Consider the following 22,660-nt stretch of genomic DNA (forward strand, 5'->3'; position numbering starts at 1 on the left):
CATATATGCCTTAAATCTACAAGACTAATGGCATACTAGAAGGAACATCCAAGGAAGTCATATAGGCTTATGCGTTTCTTTTTTTCTTCACTTTCAAAGAAGAAATGCCAGGCCGTCTTTGTAAATAAAAATGTAGTGACTATACCTTTTGAATGAAGATTGAATGAAGTAAAAATAAAAAATAAAAGAAGATGAGAATTATGGTTAAATTGACAAATTATATAGAGACTGTATTTATTCTCACCACTCATGTTTATCATAACAATTTGCGTTACAATTATTTGCAGGTGTCTTATTCAATAGGTTAATTGGGGCTTAAAAAATAATAATCTTTAGAAGTTTTAGGACTTTCGCTATTTGACACAGAAGAATTCAGTAGTTATGCCATTGAATATAATGTAGAATATTTCCATGACGTTATTTAATCATTTGTTTGTGAATATTTTATAATTATTGCTTTTTTGAAGTCTAAGGGAGATTTTATTATATTGTTTGTATATAATTTAATCGCTCAATAGAGAAAATACTAATATCGTAGTAAATGAGTGGTGTATATGCCTGCCTGGGTTATCTTGGGCCCTTTCTTACTCTAAAATAGTGAAGTTTGAAGGTTGATTGGTGTTCTAACCATAGTACTAAAGTTTGAGGTTACTGAGGCCATATCTAGACGACACTGGTCACATACAATATCATGCTCATGCGCACATCTGTCCTGCTCTTCTAAACCAACACTGTTGTCTTTATGATCATCTTACAGCATATATAGCTGTGTATTTGGAGAGTGTTAGGAATTGGCTGCTCTCTTTACTTGTACAGTCACTTTGGTGGTGAGGCTATTATCTAACCACAGAATATTATTGAAATAATAATAACTATATTAAATGCTATTATATAGTATTTTAGCATTTATATAGTCTGTTAACATTTATATAGTTTTCAAAGTGCTTTACATTGTATTTTATTATATTTAGAAACCAGAGCTTCGGTATTCCTTCATTATTCCTGATGGCCGACTGACATTCTGATGGGGATTGTTTTTTGGATGGGCTTCTGGTGTAATGGGGCTGGGGAGGGGGGAACTTTGCCCCCCCCCCTTGAGATTCAGATAGCTGTCTGCCTGGCCTAGGCCTCTGGGCAGGGGGTTGATGTGATGTGAGGTGCAGGCAGGGCAGGGGGGAGGCAGGAGGAGGAGGAAAGGGTTTCAGGGTTTGGGGGTTAGTTAGATCTCCTCTCCCTGGGACTACTCCCCTGCCAAAACGCGCACACACACACACACACACACACACACACACACACACACACACACACACACACACACACACACACACACACACACACACACACACACACACACACACACACACACACACACACACACACACACACAGATTCACCAATGTTTTGCTTCTGCAGCAGGGTAATTCCAGAATCTCAATTTTAGATATGGAGAGGAAAAATGACAATTTCCTTCTTTTGTCATTGTTGTTTGTTCTAAATCTGTAACATGATCCATCTATAACGTCCACGTCCTTATAAGGATCAGCATGGTGTCTGTTGACGAGGTGACTGAGTTATAACTGTTATATAGCGTAACTATAAACCTCAGCCCCTCCGATGAACACCAGTGATATAGCGTTGGCAGTGAGGGTTTGATATCTGCACTAGGACTCTTTGTCTTTCTATTCCTCATATCCATTTTCTCTTGTATGCATTTTTCTCTCTTTCTCTTTCTTTCTTTCTTTCTTTCATTCTTTCTTTCTCTCTCTCCCTGTCTCCCCCCTCTCTGTGATGTTAGCCTCTAGGCAGTAGTTGTTTCAGTGCAGGTGTGTGTCTGTGTGTGTGTAGACAGACACAGTTGTCTAGTCTGGAGGTGTATAGTTGTACAGGTGTGCTGTATCACAGAGGGTGTGGCTGAGCCTGTCCTTGCACAGGTGTGTCACTTCTCAGCAGGTATGGATTGGCGGGGGTGTGTGTGTGTGCATGTGGGTGTGTGTGTGTGCACACTTTTGAGAGGGAAAGAGGCCAGCTCTGATGTAGTCATTGTGCCCTTGAAGCTGCACTACACACACACACACACACACACACACACACACACACACACACACACACACACACACACACACACACACACACACACACACACACACACACACACACACACACACACAGCAGCTCAGGCTTAGTGCTGTAATAATCATGTTTCAGAGAGACCTGCAGACCTGGCTATCAGACCCTCGTTGGCTCTCTCTTTCTTTAATCTATCTCTTTTCCTCTCACTCTATTCTTCCCCCTTTTCTCTCCCTCTCGTCTCTCTTCCTTTCTCCTCAAGTGCTGTGTCTGGTTATGTCAGCGCTGGCTCCTACACTGTGCCGTCTGTGTGTCGTGTGTTTGTGTGCTGTGTGTCGTGTGTTTGTGTGCGCTGTGTGTGTGCGTGTATCAGACGCTGTCTCACACTCCGCAGCCCTGTCCAGTCATCCTGATGCTCTTGTAACAGCTCTCGTTGCGACTCAGAGCCAGCGAGCAAGCTGATTGGCTAAGGTGTTTCAGGTGCTCTAGCCTTGGGGTGCCATGACTTTGATCGCCACGGTTACAGAAACAAGACACCCTGTTCTCTCTCCCTCCCCTCTACCCCCCCCCCCCAATCCAATGGCAGACTAGTTAGTGCCTTCTGTCTGTGTGTCTGTCTGTGTGTCTGTCTGTCTGTCTGTCTTTAGAAAGTGGAGGAGAACAGTGGAGTGGGCCTCTGATCATAGTTAAAAGGAGAGCCGGGAATCTTTTCTAGAACAGTTTTAAAAGCCTCTACGGGAGCAGGGAGAATGTGTCTCTTTATAGCCCGACACACCAGCCCTTATCACCCACCACAGGTCTCACTATTGGTGATTTCTGCTCACATTGTTGTAATACTTGGAGGAGAAGGAGGAGGAGGGAAGGAGGATAAGAGGAATGAGCATATGAAGAAAGGATAAAGGGATGAGTGAGAAGGGAAGAGTAAGAGAGGAGGAGGAAATAAGGAAGAGAGAAGTTAACTGGACGAAGAGAGAGAGAGCAGTTGGAGGGAGAAGAGAGAGGGAGGGGGGGAGAAAGGAGGAGAGGAGGGGGGGAATAAAACAGCAGGATAGGAGGGTAGAAAACAGCAGGAGGGTGACGATGGAGGGAGAGTGGAGCGGGGAGGCTAGGAGGAGAGAGGGAAAGGAGGAGTGGAGAGGGGGAAGAGAGAGAGAGCGAGAGTGGCTGAGCGTTTCCACCTGGTTGATAATCCAGTCAGATTACCGCCGCCTGACAGCACGGACCGTCGTCCCCGGCAACTCATCCGAGCGTCTCCGCGGGAACACGCTGGCTCTTAAGTGGTGTGTGTGTGTGTGTCAGTGATGAGTCAGCAGATCTGCTCAGCCATAGGCAGAGACAGAGACAGGCCCCAGCCCCCTTCACCGTCCTCCCCAGGGAAGAAGACTTCATATGGGGCATGGCAGCTAAGGCAACCCCCTCTACGGAGCTGGAGATGGTGGTGGTAGCGTTAGCGGGTGGTTGGGTTGGTGGTGGGGATCATGTGGTTTAGCCTACGCTTGGAGACGGTGTAGAAGAGCTCTACTCCTCTTCTACTACTACAAACACACACACACACACACACACACACACACACACACACACACACACACACACACACACACACACACACACACACACACACACAGGTATGTTGTTGTATGGGGTGACTAAATCTACTCTGCATCTGTTCTGTAGGGTGTTTGTCAGTGGCACTGCTGTAGCACGTATTAACGTAATGTAACCAGTCAGTTTTTGGTTGTAAAATTCTGGGATGTGTACTGATGGACGATGACTGAAGATCTATATGAATGAAAAGACCAGCAGGAATTCCCTCTACTTCTCATCCTCTCTCTCTCTTGTCTGTACTTCTCTCTTTCACTCAATCTCTTTCTAGATCGCTCCCCCCCGATGTTGTTAATAGCCCATCCCGGTCTCTCTCGGCTCGTAGCCAGCTCACTAAATCAGAAACGATTGGAGGATTTGGCAGAGGGAGTAAGAGCTCAGCGCAGCGCCTTTGAAGTCAGAGAATGAGAGAAAAATTGCATTTTAAACAGCCCGCAAAACACAACGCTAAAAGTGCTTCTTGTTCTTTAGGATGAAGGGGAGGTGTGTGTGTACCGGTATGTGTGGTGTGTGTGTGTGTACCGGCATGTGTGGTGTGTGTGTGTGTGTACCGGTATGTGTGGTGTGTGTGTGTGTACCGGTATGTGTGGTGTGTGTGTGTGAGAAAGGGGGACAGAAGTAGTTGTGCAATAGTGGACACGGCTTTTAAGTGTGTGTGTGTGTGTGTGTGTGTGTGTGTGTGTGTGTGTGTGTGTGTGTGTGTGTGTGTGTGTGTGTGTGTGTGTGTGTGTGTGTGTGTGTGTGTGTGTGTGTGTGTGTGTGTGCAGGCGTACAGTGCCTGGTGTTTATGGTATTATTGTGGATTGCTACCTCTTGCCTTGAGGCCAAGGCATCCACTGTTTAAATGAGCCAGAGCGATGACATAATTTAACAGGGACAGACATGATGTCATCCACGACGGGATTCCTCCTTGGGCGGCTGGTCTGACACCTGAAAAACACACTATTGTCCAGAGATGCAGCCACGGAAACCCTCACTATAATAACCATCAATACCTGGAGATAGCCACCTGAAATGGCCCTGAAATGTACAGCTGAAATGTGTGTGCTTTTTATTAAGTTAATGTCAGCTCTGTTTACTGCATCTCAGCTCTATTTGATTCATTTGGCTCATTCATATTGTAATGCAGTCCATTGAGCACTGTTTGTGTGTTAATGTCAGGGTCTTAGATGGATGGAGAGGTCCTGGGTTCACAAATAGGTGAGGGAATATAGAGGGACAGTGAGGATAAAGGGCATGAAGGAAAGAGGGACAGTGAGGATAAAGGGCATGGAGGATAGAGGGACAGTGAGGATAAAGGGCATGGAGGATATAGGGACAGTGAGGATAAAAGGGCATGGAGGATAGAGGGACAGTGAGGATAAAGGGCATGGAGGATAGAGGGACAGTGAAGATAAAGGGCATGGAGGATAGAGGGACAGTGAGGATAAAAGGGCATGGAGGATAGAGGGACAGTGAGGATAAAGGGCATGGAGGATAGAGGGACAGTGAGGATAAAGGGCATGGAGGATAGAGGGACAGTGTGGATAAAGGGCATGGAGGATAAAGGGCATGGAGGATAGAGGGACAGTGAGGATAAAGGGCATGGAGGATAGAGGGACAGTGAGGATAAAGGGCATGGAGGATAGAGGGACAGTGAGGATAAAGGGCATGGAGGATAGAGGGACAGTAAGGATAAAGGGCATGGAGGATAGAGGGACAGTGAGGATAAAGGGCATGGAGGATAGAGGGACAGTGAGGATAAAGGGCATGGAGGATAGAGGGACAGTGAGGATAAAGGGCATGGAGGATAGAGGGACAGTGAGGATAAAGGGCATGGAGGATAGAGGGACAGTGAGGATAAAGGGCATGGAGGATAGAGGGACAGTGAGGATAAAGGGCATGGAGGATCTGCCTGAAGTTGAGGGAGCATGATCCTTTCATTTGATTCTATTCTGTTGTTTTCTCTTCTCTCCTTTCTTTCCCTCCTGTTCTCCATGACAAACTCTTTATCAAATGTACTCTATCTCTCAAGCCCTTTTTCCTGTATGGACTGGAAACTGTTCAGTCTGACAAACTCTATATTGGAAAATATTTTTTGGCCATGAGGGTTACCTAAATCCATAAAGGTTGAGTTTAAACTGTTGTTTATCTGGTCCAGCAATGGCCAGTGTGTGTGTGTGTAGATGTGTGTGTGAGCGAGTGTGTATTTTTTGTGTGCATACAAGGAAGTGACTGTGTGGAACAGTGTGGAACGGTACACCGTAACACATGAAAGCGTTAAGTATATTCAGGATCCTCTGTTGAATATACATGCAGATCTGTGAGTGTGTTCCTGTCTCCTGAAAGCTCTCACCCGAGTGCAGAGAGAGAGAAAGAGGGTGAGGAAACAAGAAAAGAGAGAGACAGAGAGAAAAAAAGAGAAAAAACCCCAACAAAGATCTGTCATCAGTCATTCATGGATAATCAGTCTCGTGGGACACACACACACACACACACACACACACACACACACACACACACACACACACACACACACACACACACACACACACACACACACACACACACACACACACACACACACACACACACACACACACACACACACACACACACACACACACACCTACACCTACACACACGCGTACACACACACACACACACACACACTCCCGCCAGGGTCCTAATCCTTTGGGGACTCATTGTGCCTGTGTGTATGCCTATCTACATTTTGGCTAAGAAAACCAAACCCTCGTTTTCTTGCTTCGTTCTCTCTATCTTTGATTGCAAGTTTAGTATTTCTCCTCCTTTTTGTCTTTAGTTTCTTGTCACTTTGATCATCATCTGTTGTCCTTTTCAATCATTTTCATAAGAATATGTGTTTTATGTTGGATGCCTGCACGCATGCATTACGTGTGTGCTTGCTTTTGTGCTTACTTATGCATGCTTGAGTCGAATGTGTGCCTATCAGTCAGTGTTTTTCTGTGCATATGTGTGCACGTCTATGTGTGTGTCTGTCTGTGAGTTGCACCCAAACCTCTTTGGATTCTCATTGGATTCAATGCCCCCCCCCCCCCCCGTCTCTCACTCTCTTCAATAATGCCTTTATTGGCAGGAAATTCCCATGTAAATATTGCCAAAGTCAGGGAATATGAAATGGGACTAGATTGAATAGCTTACATATAGATGAGGTTAGGTTGGGCTCTCTCTCATTCCCTCTCTCTCTCCCTCATCTCTATTGCTCTCTCGACCTCACTCAACTCTCTCACTCAACTCCCTCACTCACTCTCTTTCACTCACTCCCTTTCACTCATATGCTCTCCCTCTCCTATTTGCTCTATCTCTCATGATCTTAGCCTACTAACCTCCGTCCCCCGTTCCCCCATCCCCCTCTCGTATGCTGCTTGCACTGGCACATGACTGAAGACACACGCGCTAATGCTTGGTGTAGATATAGTGCACGCACACTGACATCTGTGCAGAGCGCAGTTAATGTTCTATTTAGGTAAAGCAAAGTGCTGCATGCATAAACCACAACCCACCCACACACACACACACACACACACACACACACACACACACACACACACACACACACACACACACACACACACACACACACACACACACACACACACACACACACACACACACACACACACACACACACAGTGATGCTTGTTGTAGATGTAGTGCTCTGAGGGTACAGGGTTTGTTCTACATTTAGATAAGCATGCACAACTCCTACCTCCACTCAGAACAGATCATTGGCAATACTGGATTTACTGACTGTTTTGACCAATCCTAAAAGGGGTTCATTTCAGATTCTTAAAAAGGGGTGCTCTCTCTCCCCTCTCTCTGTCTGTCTTTCCTCTCTCTCTCTCCCCTCTCTCCGTCTGTCTGTCTTTCCTCTCTCTCTCTCTCTCTCTCTCTCTCTCTCTCTCTCTCTCTCTCTCTCTCTCTCTCTCTCTCTCTCTCTCTCTCTCTCTCTCTCTCTCTCTCTCTCTCTCTCTCTCTCTGTCTGTCTGTCTCTCTCCTCTCTCTGTCTGTCTGTCTCTCTCTTGCTCTCTCTCCTGTCTGTCTCTCTCTGTCTGTTAGTCTCTCGCTCTCTCTCCTGTCTGTCTCTCTCCTCTCTCTCTCTGTCTCCTCTCTTTGCATGGTTCCTGTGTGTTTTGAATCAGCCAGGGCTAGAGGCTGAATGGACAAGAGGTGTGGCAGAGACAAATCTGGGCCAAGGAGTGAAGACTAGACACACACTCTTGCACTATTGACTCCCATCAGTCTCATGCAGTAAAGGCAGATCACCACAGGCTCTCCAGAAATATCATCCACCCTTGTGCTTTTCATTAGTGTGGACTTGGATGGCCCATATCCCCACATCCTGTTACTATGGTGAACATGGAAAGTTCACTCATCCCTTTACTTCCTGAAAGCCCATATATGGTTGTTCCTTCCACTGTGGGCTGGGTGAGGTCTAGCCAGAAGAACTCGGCTGTTATGATACTGGAGCCATTTCTTCCTCTCCTAATGGGTTAATCAGGGCCTGATTCTTTAACTTGAAAACGGACTAAAGTGATGTCAGCAGGGACTGGGTATGCCGGTCCATGGACCAGGGGTTGGGAAAAGGTGGTTCTAATGTCTCAGGGCAGATGGTGTTCTGCAATCCACTGTTTAACACTTGAGTCATTCGCACAACTTCCGTTCTTCTTTCAAATCAGCATCTGACTCAGATCTGGGAAACAGCTGTTTGCCGTCTGTAAGCAATCAAATGCCGAGAACCAGCAGACTCTCATCTTGGTGTAACAGGGTAGGGGTATACTAGGGGTAACGGGGTAGTTTCCAACTTGTAAGTCGCTCTGGATAAGAGCGTCTGCTAAATGACTTAAATGTAAATGTAAATGTAGTGTGGACCTGAATGTGTGAGGGCTGTTATAAGGTTCCCCCTTCTTTAATCCTTCAGTACAGAGAGAAATAGAGGGTGAGAGAAAGAGAAATGGAGAAAAATAAAGGATGGTTCCCCCTCTCTTCCCCTCCTGTACATATTCTGCTGATTTATGTGCCTCAGAGGGAAATCTCTCATTTGTAGCTTTTCATCTATTTTTTTCTTTCTTTTTTTTCTTTCTCTCTCTCCAGCTCCTGTAATGTAATTCAGTACTGCTGGTTGTCCCAGGCGACATGCTCTCTCTCTCTCTCTCTCTCTCTCTCTCTCTCTCTCTCTCGCTCTGCCTCGCTAGCACTCTCTCCTACACACACACACACACACACACACACACACACACACACACACACACACACACACACACACACACACACACACACACACACACACACACACACACACACACACACACACACACACACACACACACATTCATTCATTCTCTCACCATTTCTCTCTCTCTCTCTCTCTTTCTCTCTTTCTCTCTCTCTCTTTGATGAAGTAACATGAATGAGTCAGGAAAAGAACTGTGGAGGGACAAAAGAGGCAGAACTGAAGGGAAAAGCAATCTAGATCTTGTTTAACAAAAAGCCTCTCTTTTTCTGGCTGTGTGTGAGTTTTTTGTAAACACTGCTTGGCGCCTGCTCACATTTGTAGAGTGTGTGTGTGTCCGTGTGTACCACTGCCACCTTATTTGAGTACTCCTGTCACTTTTGCAATTTCTTCCCATCAAAACATATGAGAAGGACCTGCCACACACTTGCTGAGGGCGGTGTGCCAGGACTGTGGGTGGTTGGAGCCTGTTGAAAGGGTCGGACGGAGGGGAAGGTGCCAACTGTGCAGCAGTGAGCGGAACAGCTCAGCTAACAAGAGTCAGAACCTCTGGTACACGCAGGGAGACACACATACACACTTTTTGTCCTCTTTTTCCACTCCTATTCTGTCAATTAGTAAAATTGTATTCATTATTTTGCAGTATATTTGTGTCAAGTGGAGGTAGTGTGTGTTGTGTTCAGTGGTCAGTGTGTCAGCATGAGGATAGAGGCACTGTTAATTGGCTAAAGTGACAATAGAACACAAGGGGATATTGATCTCCGATTGGCTGCTGATCGATTGAATCTACCAACTTCCCGTCTCTCAGGAGTGTGTGTGTGCCAGGGAGTGTGCGTGCGCGTGTGTGTGTGTCCATTGACCAGGGGCAGTCCATTCAAGCAAGAATAGGCTACTAGGAGGAAGGTTATTCACAGTGAGCTAAACTGAAGGAAACTTCTCTTCATCCCTACCTTCTCTCTCTATGTGTTTGAAAGTTCCTCATAATTTCCCTCACTCTTGCTTTTTTTCATAATAGTAGTGTGTGTGTGTGTGTGTGTGTGTGTGTGTGTGTGTGTGTGTGTGTGTGTGTGTGTGTGTGTGTGTGTGTGTGTGTGTGTGTGTGTGTGTGTGTGTGTGTGTGTGTGTGTGTGTGTGTGTGTGAGAGAGACAGAGAGAGACCTTGAGTCGTCTGGTCAGTTATGTTTTCACTCTGCTTCTCCGAGCCAAATACCACTCTGCTGCTGTGGACAAGAAACCGACCAAAGGGAGTGTGTGTGTGTGTGTTTGTGTACTTGTGGCTTTTAACAGAACTGGGCTCCCATTTGCAGAAGACAACCAGATCTGGGAATCTTGGAATATGGAATTATTGTTGATACTCGTCAGTAATGTGGTCTCCAGAACCATCTCCCAGGTGATGTGTTCAGTGTCAAAGGTCATAGATGCGAGGTCATGGAAGGAGGCCTGGGAAGAGAGCATCTGCTAGGCCAATCAGAGATATTGTGCTTGGTGTCCTTGACATTCTCTATCAGCCACTTCCCTATACCAAGACCCTCCTTCTCTCCTTTTCTCCTACCTCTTAGCCTGTATGCCCATCTGTCTGTCTATCTACTATAACTTGTGGATGTTAACATGTGGTTGTCTTACCAAACATGGCTACAATGTTGAATGCAGAAACAAACAGTTAGGTACCGGAGCTCTGGTTTAGATCTGAGACAGGGGTTATTTCTGGTTGTGATATACAGCACATCTGTGGGGTCTCAACAATCTCTCCCAGTCTCACTGAAGAATTAGACGTTCATCCACGTTCTCCAAACGTGAGGTTAAGGGTTACGTTTAGGCACCTATTCCCGAATGGTTAAGGTTTGGGATAGGGTTGGAATAAAAATCCAATGTCTCCACGACTGGGACCAAACAAGCAACCTTCTGATCCAGAGTTATGCCCATCCACCACCCCTGTCCACAACACTCTAGCAAAACCCAAGCCTACTTGATGGTAATAGCGCTCACCGTTGCCCCTAGTGGCCGGTTGTGAAGGCATTACCCGACGTCCTCAGGAGATGGATAAATGTCACATTTTGATGTCAATCTTGAACGATCCCCCTGGGGGCCCAGCTGTGTGTTTTTACAAGGCTTGGGAGACATTTTACAATTGAGAAAAAGAGGAGAGAGCGACAGAGGCGACAGAGAGGAGCAGGGGTAGAAGAGAGAGATGCGGATAGAGAGACAGAGAGAGGGATAGAGGGAGATAGAAGGATGTAAGCAACAAAGGGAAGTGGAGAGAGAGGAAAAGGAGGAGAGAAATATGGTGGCAGTTGGCTTCTGAGAGGATTTTCCATATCAGCGGCCCACAGGGAGAACAAATATGATTTTCTCCTCAACAGACGGAAAACAGAGCAGAACGAGAGGAGAGGAGTGAAAGACAGAGGAACGTGAGAGATGGAAATCGTGTGATAGACTCTCTATCTGGCGTGAATTTACCCTGTTCTGTTTGAGAACTGGTTTCCAGGACATCGATGTGTTGTGTGTGTGTGTGTGTGTGTTTGTGCGTGTGTGTGTGTGTCCGTCCTCTATCTGAACCCCTGTGATGCAGCGTGGGAACCTAACCTCACACACGTCTGGAGTGTTTTCTAGGATGGGCACTAGTTCACAGTTAGTACAACCGTCAGGGCAGACAGACTATTGTCTTCCGGGGGAGAGAGAGTTGAGAGAGAGACAGAGAAAACAACAGTCTGGTATGGGAAGTCATGTCTGGGTTTCTTTAAACAGCTTTCAGGTTTTACCCAGAAATCCGGTTTATTTTGACTACGCTGAGCTGAGAGAAACTATAGACGGTAAATAATATGGTTTCTCCTTTTAGATTGAGAGGGTGTGTGTGCCCCAGCTGCAATAATAGAACGCCCCCTGACCCGCCTCCTTGTCCACAGACCATCGCCCCTTTCCTGTCCCCTTCAGTCTCTTACCCCCTCCTCACATCACATCCTATCACATGATTATTGACCCTATTCTGTTCAAACACTATGTGTGTGTGTGTGTGTGTGTGTGTGTGTGTGTGTGTGTGTGTGTGTGTGTGTGTGTGTGTGTGTGTGTGTGTGTGTGTGTGTGTGTGTGTGTGTGTGTGTGTGTGTGTGTGTGTGTGCGTGTGTGTGTGTGTGTGTGTGTGGAGACAGCAGCTCAGATTAAAAGCAGTTGAGAGTTCTTGTGGTTGTTTGGGTGTTTTGTAGTGGTCTGACTGTCAAGGGTGTGACTGTGTGTGTCTGTGCGTGCCTGTGCGCGTGTGTGTTTGCAGGCATTGTGTGCCACAGACTGTTGTGGCTATTTTGTCTGTCAAAGGTTTTGAGCAAGGTTAAACGGTCTTTCTCTATCTATCTCTCTCAACGCAAGAAGCTTTACAAGTGAAATAACTTACATTTCTCTCTCTCTCTCTCTCTCTCTCTCTCTCTCTCTCTCTCTCTCTCTCTCTCTCTCTCTCTCTCTCTCCCTCTCTCTCTTTCTCCCGCTTTCTCTCAGGTGCATCGTTCATGGGCTCATTCCTGGCCAGCAGTTTGGGCTCTCCCCAGTCTCACCCATCCGGCCCCCCTGCCTCCCCTTCCTCGCCCTCCTACAGGGGAGTACCTCACTCCAGTGCCTCTCCCATCTGGTTCCCCCACTCACATGAAGGTAAGACAGACAGACAGACAGACAGACAGACACAACACAACACAACACAACACAACACAACACACACACACACACACACCAGGCTGTGTAAGCCTTGGAGTGTTGCTGTGTAAACAGAAACGTGACTGGTCCCTGTTTCAGCTCAGAGCTTCTTTAAGGCACATAATGACTCTGTCTCTATCTATCAGACCTGGGATTACACTCTCTGGGAACAGGGAATGGGAGGGTGTGTGTGTGGATGTGTGTGCGCATGCTTGCTCACTCTCTCTGTTGCCCCACTCCTTTCTCTAGTCTTCCCCCTCCCCTCTCATCTCTCCTCACTTACCCCCCGCCCTCCTTGTGGGTATCAGGAGTGTAGCTTCAGGTTTCGGGAGCCCCTATACCCCGTCACCCCCCTCTCTCAGACCGCAGCCCCGCCCTCAGGGCCCCTCTGGGCTAACCGACCTCCAACGGCCCCTTCCTGCTACACACACATACACGTGTTTTGTGTCTTTTGGAAGGGTGCACCATGTCTTCTTTTGGCTGTTAACCGTTTGCGGTCAGAAAGAGAGGTTGTCTTAGTTATCTACCCCAGTCAGGTGTGTGTGTGTGTGTGTGTGTGTGTGTGTGGGTGTGGGTGTGTGTGTGTGTGTGTGTGTGTGTGTGTGTGTGTGTGTGTGTGTGTGTGTGTGTGTGTGTGTGTGTGTGTGTGTGTGTGTGTGTGTGTGTGTGTGTGTGTGTGTGTGTGTGTGCAGTTTCAAGGGGAGATGAGCTAAAACAGATAACACAAAACAGAATGCTGTTTTCAGCGTTTCTCAACTAATCAACGATGGTTTGGAATACTCACTGCATGCGTGTATATGTGTGAAAAGGTATGTTTGTGTATCTGTTTATGCATGTTAGTGTAGGTAGGTGCAGATATATATAGTGAAAGCAGCATACTAGTCAGAGAGAGGGAGTGTTGCTAATGTTGTCTTGTTGTTAATGTAAGACTGCCTGGAGCTTATTTGGATTGAATTGAATTCATAGAAAGAGTAAAAGAGAGCGGAAGAGTTGAATTGTGAGAGCAAGACAGTGAGAGCAGGAGAAATACAGGGAGAGGGAGTGGGGAGAAAAAGAGAGGGGGAGAGAGCGAGGGGTGAGAGAGAGGAGAAAAGAGAGGGGGAGAGAGAGAGCGAGGGGGAGAGAGAGAGGAGAAAAAGAGCGAGGGGAGAGAGGGGGGAGAGAGCGATGGGGAGAGAGCGAGGGGGAGAGAGAGGAGAAAAAGAGAGGGGGGGAGAGCGAGGGGGCGAGAGAGAGGAGAAAAAAAGAGAGGAGAAAAAGAGAGGGGGGAGAGAGCGAGGGAGAGAGAGAGGAGAAAAAGAGAGGGGGGAGAGAGGAGAAAAAGAGAGGGGGGAGAGAGAGGAGAAAAAGAGAGCGAGCGAAAACGTTTGTGAGTATCAGACGGATTCCTCTCTGTGTGGCTCACCTTTGATGTGTGTGTGTGTATGAACACGCACACTCGCACGCACGCATGCACACACACACTACAGATGATTGTTTTGAAGAATCCAAGCCAGGGAGCACCAGTAGGCAGACTGCCAGCTGGCCTCAGTCCAGAGAGTGAGGCACAGCTAGTACAGAGAGGAGAGCCTGGACACACACACACACACACACACACACACACACACACACACACACACACACACACACACACACACACACACACACACACACACACACACACACACACACACACACACACACACACACACACACACTCTCTCTGTGAAACACCTGTTCTTGTCTTCCCTGTTTCCCATGTGTTCTTGCTTTTTCTTCCTTTCTTCTTTTCTTATCTTAAAGCTCTCCACTCCTGTTCATTTTGTCCTTCATCTTCCATCCTCTCTCCATCTCTATTCCCTCTCTCCTTATTCTCTCACTCCTCTACTCCAACTCCATACCCTACAGATTAGAGTTTTTATTGACAGAGTTCTCAAACTGTTTTGGTGTGTGAATGTTCTCACTCCGTATCCCCCCATTCTTGTCCCCTGTCTCCTTCTCCTCCATCTCTCTCTGATCCCCTTCTCTCCTCCCCCTTCCTTTTGCCTCCCCCCCCCTCTCTCTCTCTCTCTCTCTCTCCTCCCCCCTCTCTCTGTGAGGTTAATCCCTCACCATTAGCCTATGACTGCCTCTAGATGGCCGATGGAGCCTTTTGGTTAATTGTTGCCATTTAGATTAACTGGTTGTTAAAAAACACACATATGCACGCACGCACGCACGCACAAACACACTCACACAGACACACTGAGTGGGACCAGCATGTCAGGGGTGTTGGTGGTTTTGTGCATCTGAGGAATGTGGAGGATGAGTTTTATGGAGTGCTGTTTACTTTGGCCACCACCGTTAAACTGTTAACTGCTGTCAATTAACCGGCCGGCAAGGACACTGTGGGGCTTGAAACCAGCTGGGAAACCAGTTTGGGAAAGGGCACAAACAGACACACACACACACACACACACACGCACACATCAAGCCTTTTGGTAACTCTCACTGTGTGTAGTAGGCCCGGTGTGTGCAACGTGTGTTTGTGCGTGTGCAGGACTACATGTTTGTATGTGTTTGATGTGTGTGTGTGTGTGTGTGTGTGTGTGTGTGTGTGTGTGTGTGTGTGTGTGTGTGTGTGTGTGTGTGTGTGTGTGTGTGTGTGTGTGTGTGTGTGTGTGTGTGTCTGGTTTGTGTGTTTTGTCTGCTTCATGGTGACAGAAATATTTAGTTTTCACATAAATATCCTCTCACCCCCCGTTGAGGCCTCCGCTATCCCAGGATGCAGTTCAATGTTCTTGGAGGTGAGGAGTTGAGCAGAACCACTATTTACCTCCCGCTGACCCCCTGGGAAGAACTGTGTGTGTGTGTGTGTGTGTGTGTGTGTGTGTGTGTGTGTGTGTGTGTGTGTGTGTGTGTGTGTGTGTGTGTGTGTGTGTGTGTGTGTGTGTGTGTGTGTGTGTGTGTGTGTGTGTGTGTGTGTGTGTGTGTGTGTAAAGGCGGGTTGAAATGGGTTATGGGCACCACTATTTGTCTTGGATGAGCGTCCTGAAGAGAAAAACACAGGCTTGTTTTGTATAAGCAAAGTTCATCCTGAAAAATACTCCGTTCTTGTCAGTTACACTCTGTTATGGTTGTTGTCACCGCTGTGTCCACTGTAAATGATGGGGATAATCATGTTGGGCCATTTAATAGAGGTCTTGTGGTCAAAATGACATTGAATTTCATTGAACTTCTCTCTCCCCTCTCCCTCCCCTGTCTCTCTTCCATCCTGTCTCTCTTCCATCCTGTCTCTCTCTCTTCCTCGATCTCTCTCTCTCTCTCTCTCTTTATCTCTTGTTCTCTATGTCCTTGCTCTCTCTCTCTCCCCTCCTCTTTCTCTCTCTTTCTCTCTCAGGGTATCCCCGTTATTCAGGAGGTCTGACCTCCCCCTTTCTTCCCATGAGCCACTTGGATCACCATAGCAACAGCAGCGTTCTCTACGGACAACACCGATTCTACGACACTCAGAAAGGTGTGTGTGTGTGTGTGTGTTTTTTTGTTGTTGCTACAGAACCACTTTCTGTGTTTTGCAATTTTGTAATTTTGTATTGAAATGACATCAGCCAAATTTAAATCCATTTTTATTTTCCTATTTTTATTTTCTAAATTTTGCAACCTTATACATGTTTTTTATTAGTTTTTTTCTCTTTTCAGATCACTTCTATCTGAGAAGTCTGCCGTCCCAGCCCCCTCTTCTCTCAACCAATCACAGCCTTCCGCCACTGTCTAGGACCGCCCCTGGACATCCTCTGGGGTCCTGCAGCAGGGAAACAGACTCTGGGGAAGGAGGAGGAGGGGGAGGGGGATCCCAAAAGAGCTCCAAGGAACCGGGGATGGTGGAAAAGAGTGTGTCGAGAGAGAGATCCAGCAGCAAAGAGAGGCCCCAGGAGAGCAAAGAGCGACATCATCATCACCACCATCAACATCAGCCTCATGCGCTTTCTCACCCCCACTTCCTCCCCACTCACATTGGTGAGGAGGACCACAGACACAAAACCCCCAACCTGCCCACGGAATACAGGGACGACTCCGCAAAGCATGGAAACGACCCCTTAAACCAGGGTGCCAAACACATGACTAACTGTGCGCAACTAAGTAAACTATCCAATGGAGAATCTGGGTCTGGGTCCAAGGGCGGGTCCCTGAACAGCTGTGGGGGTGGAGGTGAAGGGGGTAACAGACCCCAGGGGAGTGGTAGTGGGGGGGCGAGACGATGCTCCAAGGAAGGGGGCGTGAGCGGGGAAATGAGGATAAGTGAAACTGTCCCCTCCTCCTCGTCAGACTGTCTGCGTCGAGCAGCCATGATGGGACCCCACAACCCCCTTGCCATGGCTTCCTACTCCATGCCCCCGCCCCCTCCTCCACCACTACATATGGGGCCTGCTGTGGGAGGGGGCTGGCTGCACCATCCTCACCACCCCCATCACCCCCACCCTGAGTTCTACTGCCCCCCTCCCCCCGCCCCCCTTACCCTCACCCCCCCTAAAGACAGAGGATCAGGGAGGGAGGCGAAAGGCTCTGGCCCAACGTACGTCCCCTCGGTCGGGTCTTTTGGGGACATGGGGTCCTCTGACTGCCGTGGTGCTGGAGGAGGAGTGGGTGTAAGCGGAGCCAAGGATGTAAAAGGGGCAGAGAAGAGCGGAGGGGGAGGAAGAGGAGGAGGGTCTAGTGAAAGTCTTTCTCTTCTTAATCCTCATCATCCTCAGTCTAGTAACTGCCAGAGGAAGCCGTCGTCCCAGACGCAGCAGCCCCAGCCCCATCAACAGCAGCTGGGCTACGGCAAGGCAGACAAGCCCCCAGACTGGAACCAGAACCACAAATACAACCAACACCACCACAGCCAGAACAACCAGCCTAAATCCCAGCCTCAGCCCCATACCTCTAACCCCCAGTCCCACCACCCTAACCCCAAGCCCGGGCCTCGCTCCTGCAGCCTAGAGGCCTCTTCTTCCAGGGGAGAGTTGGAGGTCCTAGAGGTCTACCGGCCCTCCCTGCCTCTTGAAGCCCAGAGCGCTTACCCCAGGGTTGGGCACCACGCCAACAAGACTGGGCCCTACGCCAGCACCCCGCCCTTCCGGGACTGTTCCCACTCAGCTCCTCCTGAGGGAAAGGGGGGGTCAGGAGGGAGAGCCCAAAGAGTTGGGCAGAAGGTTGCTAGGATAAAGCACCAGCAGCACAGTAGTCATGGCAGCGGGTCAGGTTCTGATGGATCAGGGACTGAGAGGGGGAGAGAGGGGGGTAGGCAGAGTCAGAATCAGAATGGTGAGGGTGGTGTTGTTATGGGGTACGGGGTTCAAACGCCCCCCACACTGCACCCTTGGGGGGTACTGAGAGGTCCTCAAGAGGACGAGAGGAGGTTGTCCCCCCACACAGAGTCCTACCCAGATAACAGGACTCAAAACCCCCATGACCAACAGCAGTCTATGACAGCACCTCACCCCTCTCACCCCCACTCCTCCCCCAACCCAGAGGGAGAGAGCAGCGCCATGAAGAACCTAATGAACTACAGTTCGCAGCAGCCTTTGCTGCTCTCCCAGAGGAGTCCCTTCGGGGGGCTGGGCTGCCTGAAGCAAGGGGGTGAGAGGGGAGTGAAGGGGGGTAGACCCAGCGCCCCTCAGGATCCCCCCAAACAGCCCCTACCCCCTAGGAGAGGGTCCACCAGCGAGGGGGAAAGGATGGACGGAGGGGGAAGAGGGGGGAGGGAGGCGGGGGAGACACACGGGGAGGGGGAGGTGCGACAGCCCCCTGTGGGTATAGCTGTGGCGGTTGCCCGGCAGAGAGAGCCCCCCCAACGCCCGTCTGATACCCCCCCAGGACACAGCCGACAGGGCAGGGTGCTGCCCAGCATCAAAGGTGAGAGCTGGATCTATGTATCTGCATGTCTCTGTATTTATGCACGCATGTTAGTCTAGCTTCAGTATTGGAATGTTTTTTGAATGTTTTTTCAACTCTTTCAACAGCTGCGTTGTGTTTAGAAATCTGGCATGACTTATTAAGAATTAAGGCATTGCCAGACTAGCTTTGTTTAAGGGTTACCAGATCTGCTTTCTAAACCCTCTCTCTCCCGCTGTGTGTGTTGCCAGGTATGTCTCGCTCTGTGTACCCGCTGGGCCGGGAGGCAGAAGAGAGGAAGAGGATGACAGAGGAGCAGCTGAGCCTTCATCACCTCGACCGAGACAGAGAACTCCTCATCAGGGAAAACAAGGAGAGAGGGGAGTTCGCCAGGATCCACCCATCCAGCAGTTGCCATGGTGACCTGACCTCTCACCTTCTGGTGCCTGGCGGGGCCAGCCAATTAGGTGGAGACCCTTCTGCTCATGCCCACCACCATTGGATGCAGCGGACTGGAAGTCCCTCCCTTTGGATGGGCCATTCATATGGTGAGCTGAGCATTCTTGTTTTCCTCAATACAGTTTCCCCACAGACCATGACAAACACTCGTATTGTTGTGCAACTGTTTTTACATGTGGATCAGGAAGTGTGGAAACAACATGTTGAAACAAACTCAAAAGTTCATGTTCTAATCTTCTGTTTTCTCTCTCTCAGGTCTGAGCCATGCTGCGCTCCACCAGAGTATGGGCCCAGGGTTTGGCCCTGGCCTGCCCAGCCCCCTGCAGCCTGTGCTGCCTCTGTCCCAGGACCCCTCTGGTTCCCTGGTGGTCCTACCCTCAGAGCCTGGAGCACACCACCACCTGGGTAAGACACACAAACACACATGCAGGCCACACACACACACACACACACACACACACACACACACACACACACACACACACACACACACACACACACACACACACACACACACACACACACACACACACACACACACACACACACACACACACACACACACACACATACCCAGCCAGTTAGCCAGCGCTAAAGATGAACCTCCATTAGAATGGCTTGCATAATGCTTTACACTCGGAGAGGAGACATTAGAATATCTGCTCCCATTAACAGAGCCATAAAACACAGAGTCTCTGACAGAGGGACTTAGCCAACCATTTTACTATGATTAGCTAATGATACTAAAATTCAGGGAGAGAGATGGCACCGCTTCTCATGGTTCAGCCACAGAGAGAAAGATGCAGTGTGTGGGATGAGTGTGTGTTGGTGTGTTCCTATGTGGTGGAGTTTGGTGGTGTATGTGTGTGGTGTGGTGGAGTCAGATGTTTGTGGTGTGTGTGTGTGTATGTGTGTGTGTGTGTGTGTGGGTTACTGCTCTTTTGCAAACAGGCTGTGAAATGTAATTATCTGCCTGCTCCCTTGCCTCGCTCCTTAGGAGTTCCTACAGAGAGGGGAAGTGCATCCACTGAACCCTTCCCCAGGGAAACATAAGCCCACTCAGGCTAATCTCACAGAACAAAGGTTCCCAGCGACGGCTGTGGCAGCCACGAAGGGGTGGGGCATATGGGAATGTATGTCTTGCCATGCACATAAAGACACCACCATGAGAAATTGAGAGATAAAGAGAGAGGGAGAGAGTGATGTCTGAGGCCACACTGACAGAAATAACACAGCTGCTTCCACACACCCTTACTCTCTCTCTCTTGCTCTCACTCACACACACACACTCTCTTACTTGCGCCCCCTTTCTCTCAGACACTCAGTCCCTTTCTGAAAGTAAAATTCAATCACGCTTTATCGATTTGAACAGAACAGACCGAAAATACCACTATCAATACCACTATCTCTCTCTCTTTCTCTCTCTTTAGATGTGATGGACCAGTCAGCTCTGTGGCCCTCGGTCTACGGAGCCCGAGGTCCCTCCCCCCACATGCAGCATCACGCTGTTTACTCCCGTTCGCCGTTCCTACGGCAACAGGAGCTCTACGCCCTGCAGCATCAGCACCACCAGCAACAACACAGGGCCATGGAGCATATGCACCGGCAACACACACTCTCACAGGTAAACACACCCGCGATTCACAGGTAACACACACTCTCACAGGTAAACACACCCGCGATTCACAGGCAACACACACTCTCACAGGTAAACACACCCGCGATTCACAGGCAACACACACTCTCACAGGTAAACACACCCGCGATTCACAGGTAACACACACTCTCACAGGTAAACACGCCCGCGATTCATAGGTAACACACACACTCTCAGCACTCGTGTGTAACGTTTAATGGAGAGAATACTCTTTAACACAGTGACTTTTGCTCCCATTTACAGTAGCCCAAATGAGCTTTTTACACTGCAGTTTCCCCCTTGACCATGATCAACACTCGTATTGTTTAACAGTATGCACACATAGATCAGGAAGTTAGGAAACAACATGCTGAAACAAACCCAGAGTTCATGTTTTCACCATTTTCAGCATATTCAGTTGTAGAGTGTTGATTCTCAACCACAAGAGCCAGATGTTTCAACACAGAGAAAGGGGAAAACCAGGCCATTTTTAAAGAGAAAGCGTTTTGTCAAGAGACAAAGGATCCTAGCAGACTGCCAGTGACCTTTGGCTAGTTGAAAATGTCTGTACTAGCTTGTGGCATTCACCCAATAAACCCCATTGTGTTCCTGACATGATGGTCTGTAGTGATGCACGGGCTGACTTATAACCCGCAGTCCACGTGGGTCATGAGATATTGTGTGGATGAAGGTCGGGTGGGTGGTGGGCGGGTTGAATAAAGAGGGGAAAAAACATGAAAAATTCATAAATACAATACCAGTCTCATTCCAGGGTTTTTCTTCATTTTTACTATTTTCTACATTGTAGAATAAAAGGGAAGACATCACAACTATGAAATAACACACAGGGAATCATGTAGTAACCAAAAAACTGTTAAACAAATCAAAATATATTTTATATTTGAGATTCTTCAAAGTAGCCACCCTTTGCCTTGATGACAGCGTTGTAAACTCTTGGCATTCTCTCAACCAGCTTCATGGGGTAGTCACCTGGAATGCATTTCAATTAACAGCTGTGCCTTGTTAAAAGGTCATTTGTGTAAATTCTTTCCTTCTTAATGCATTTGAGCCAATCAGTTGTGTTGTGACAAGGTACAGAAGATAGCCCTATTTGATAAAAGACCAAGTCCATATTATGGCAAGAACAGCTCAAATAAGCAAAGATAAACGACAGTCCGTCATTACTTTAAGACGTGAAGGTCAGACAATGCAGAAAGTTTCAAGAATTTCAAGTGCAGTTGCAAAAACATCAAGCACTATAATGAATCTGACTCTCATGAGGACCGCCACAGGAAAGGAAGACCCAGAGTTACCTCTGCTGCAGAGGATTAGATCATTAGAGTTACAAGCCTCAGAAATTGCAGCTCAAATAAATGCTTCACAGTGTTCAAGTAACAGACACATCTCAACATTAACTGTTCAGAGGAGACTTTGTGAATCAGGCCTTCATGGTTGAATTGCTGCAAAGAAACCACTACTAAAGGACACCAATAAGAAGAACAGACTTGCTTGGGCCAAGAAACACGAGCAATGGACATTAGACCGGTGGAAATCTGTTCTTTGGTCTGATGAGTCCAAATGAGAGATTTTTGGTTCCAACCGCCGTGTCTTTGTGAGATGCAGAGTAGGTGAACGGATGATCTCTGCATGTGTGGTTCCAACCGTGAAGCATGGAGGAGGAGATGTGATGGTGTGGGGGTGCTTTGCTGGTGACACTGTCAGTGATTTATTTAAAATTCAAGGCATACTTAATCAGCATGGCTACCACAGCATTCTGCAGCGATATGCTATCCCATCTGTTTTTCAATGACACAACACACCTCCAGGCTGTGTAAGGGCTATTTGACCAAGAAGGAGAGTGATGGAGTGCTGCATCAGATGACCTGGCCTCCGCAATCACCCGACCTCAACCCAATTGAGATGGTTTGGGATGAGTTGGACCGCAGAGTGAAGGAAAAGCAGCCAACAAGTGCTCAGCATATGTGGGAACTCCTTCAAGACTGTTGGTAAATTAGTCCAGGTGAAGCTGGTTGAGAGAATGCCAAGAGTGTGCAAAGCAGTCATCAAGGCAAAGGGAGGCTACTTTGAAGAATCTAAAATCAAAAATATATTTTAATTTGTTTAAAAAG

General features: G+C 48.1%; 1 protein-coding gene across 5 annotated transcripts in view; it reads left to right on the forward strand.

The window, feature by feature from the left end:
* LOC139580698 (BAH and coiled-coil domain-containing protein 1-like) overlaps nucleotides 1–22,660 on the forward strand; it is a 66,790-nt gene that overhangs the window by 15,855 nt on the left and 28,275 nt on the right. For all 5 annotated transcript variants that reach the window (XM_071409626.1, XM_071409625.1, XM_071409628.1 and 2 more), the window contains exons 3-8: nucleotides 12,410–12,559; nucleotides 15,960–16,076; nucleotides 16,259–18,457; nucleotides 18,688–18,984; nucleotides 19,151–19,300; nucleotides 20,326–20,519. In XM_071409626.1, the coding sequence (XP_071265727.1) occupies nucleotides 12,410–12,559; nucleotides 15,960–16,076; nucleotides 16,259–18,457; nucleotides 18,688–18,984; nucleotides 19,151–19,300; nucleotides 20,326–20,519 (3,107 nt within the window). The remainder of the gene's footprint in view (nucleotides 1–12,409; nucleotides 12,560–15,959; nucleotides 16,077–16,258; nucleotides 18,458–18,687; nucleotides 18,985–19,150; nucleotides 19,301–20,325; nucleotides 20,520–22,660) is intronic.

This window comes from Salvelinus alpinus, chromosome 7 (genome assembly GCF_045679555.1).
Source record: "Salvelinus alpinus chromosome 7, SLU_Salpinus.1, whole genome shotgun sequence".
In the NCBI taxonomy this organism is placed as follows: Eukaryota; Metazoa; Chordata; class Actinopteri; order Salmoniformes; family Salmonidae; genus Salvelinus; species Salvelinus alpinus.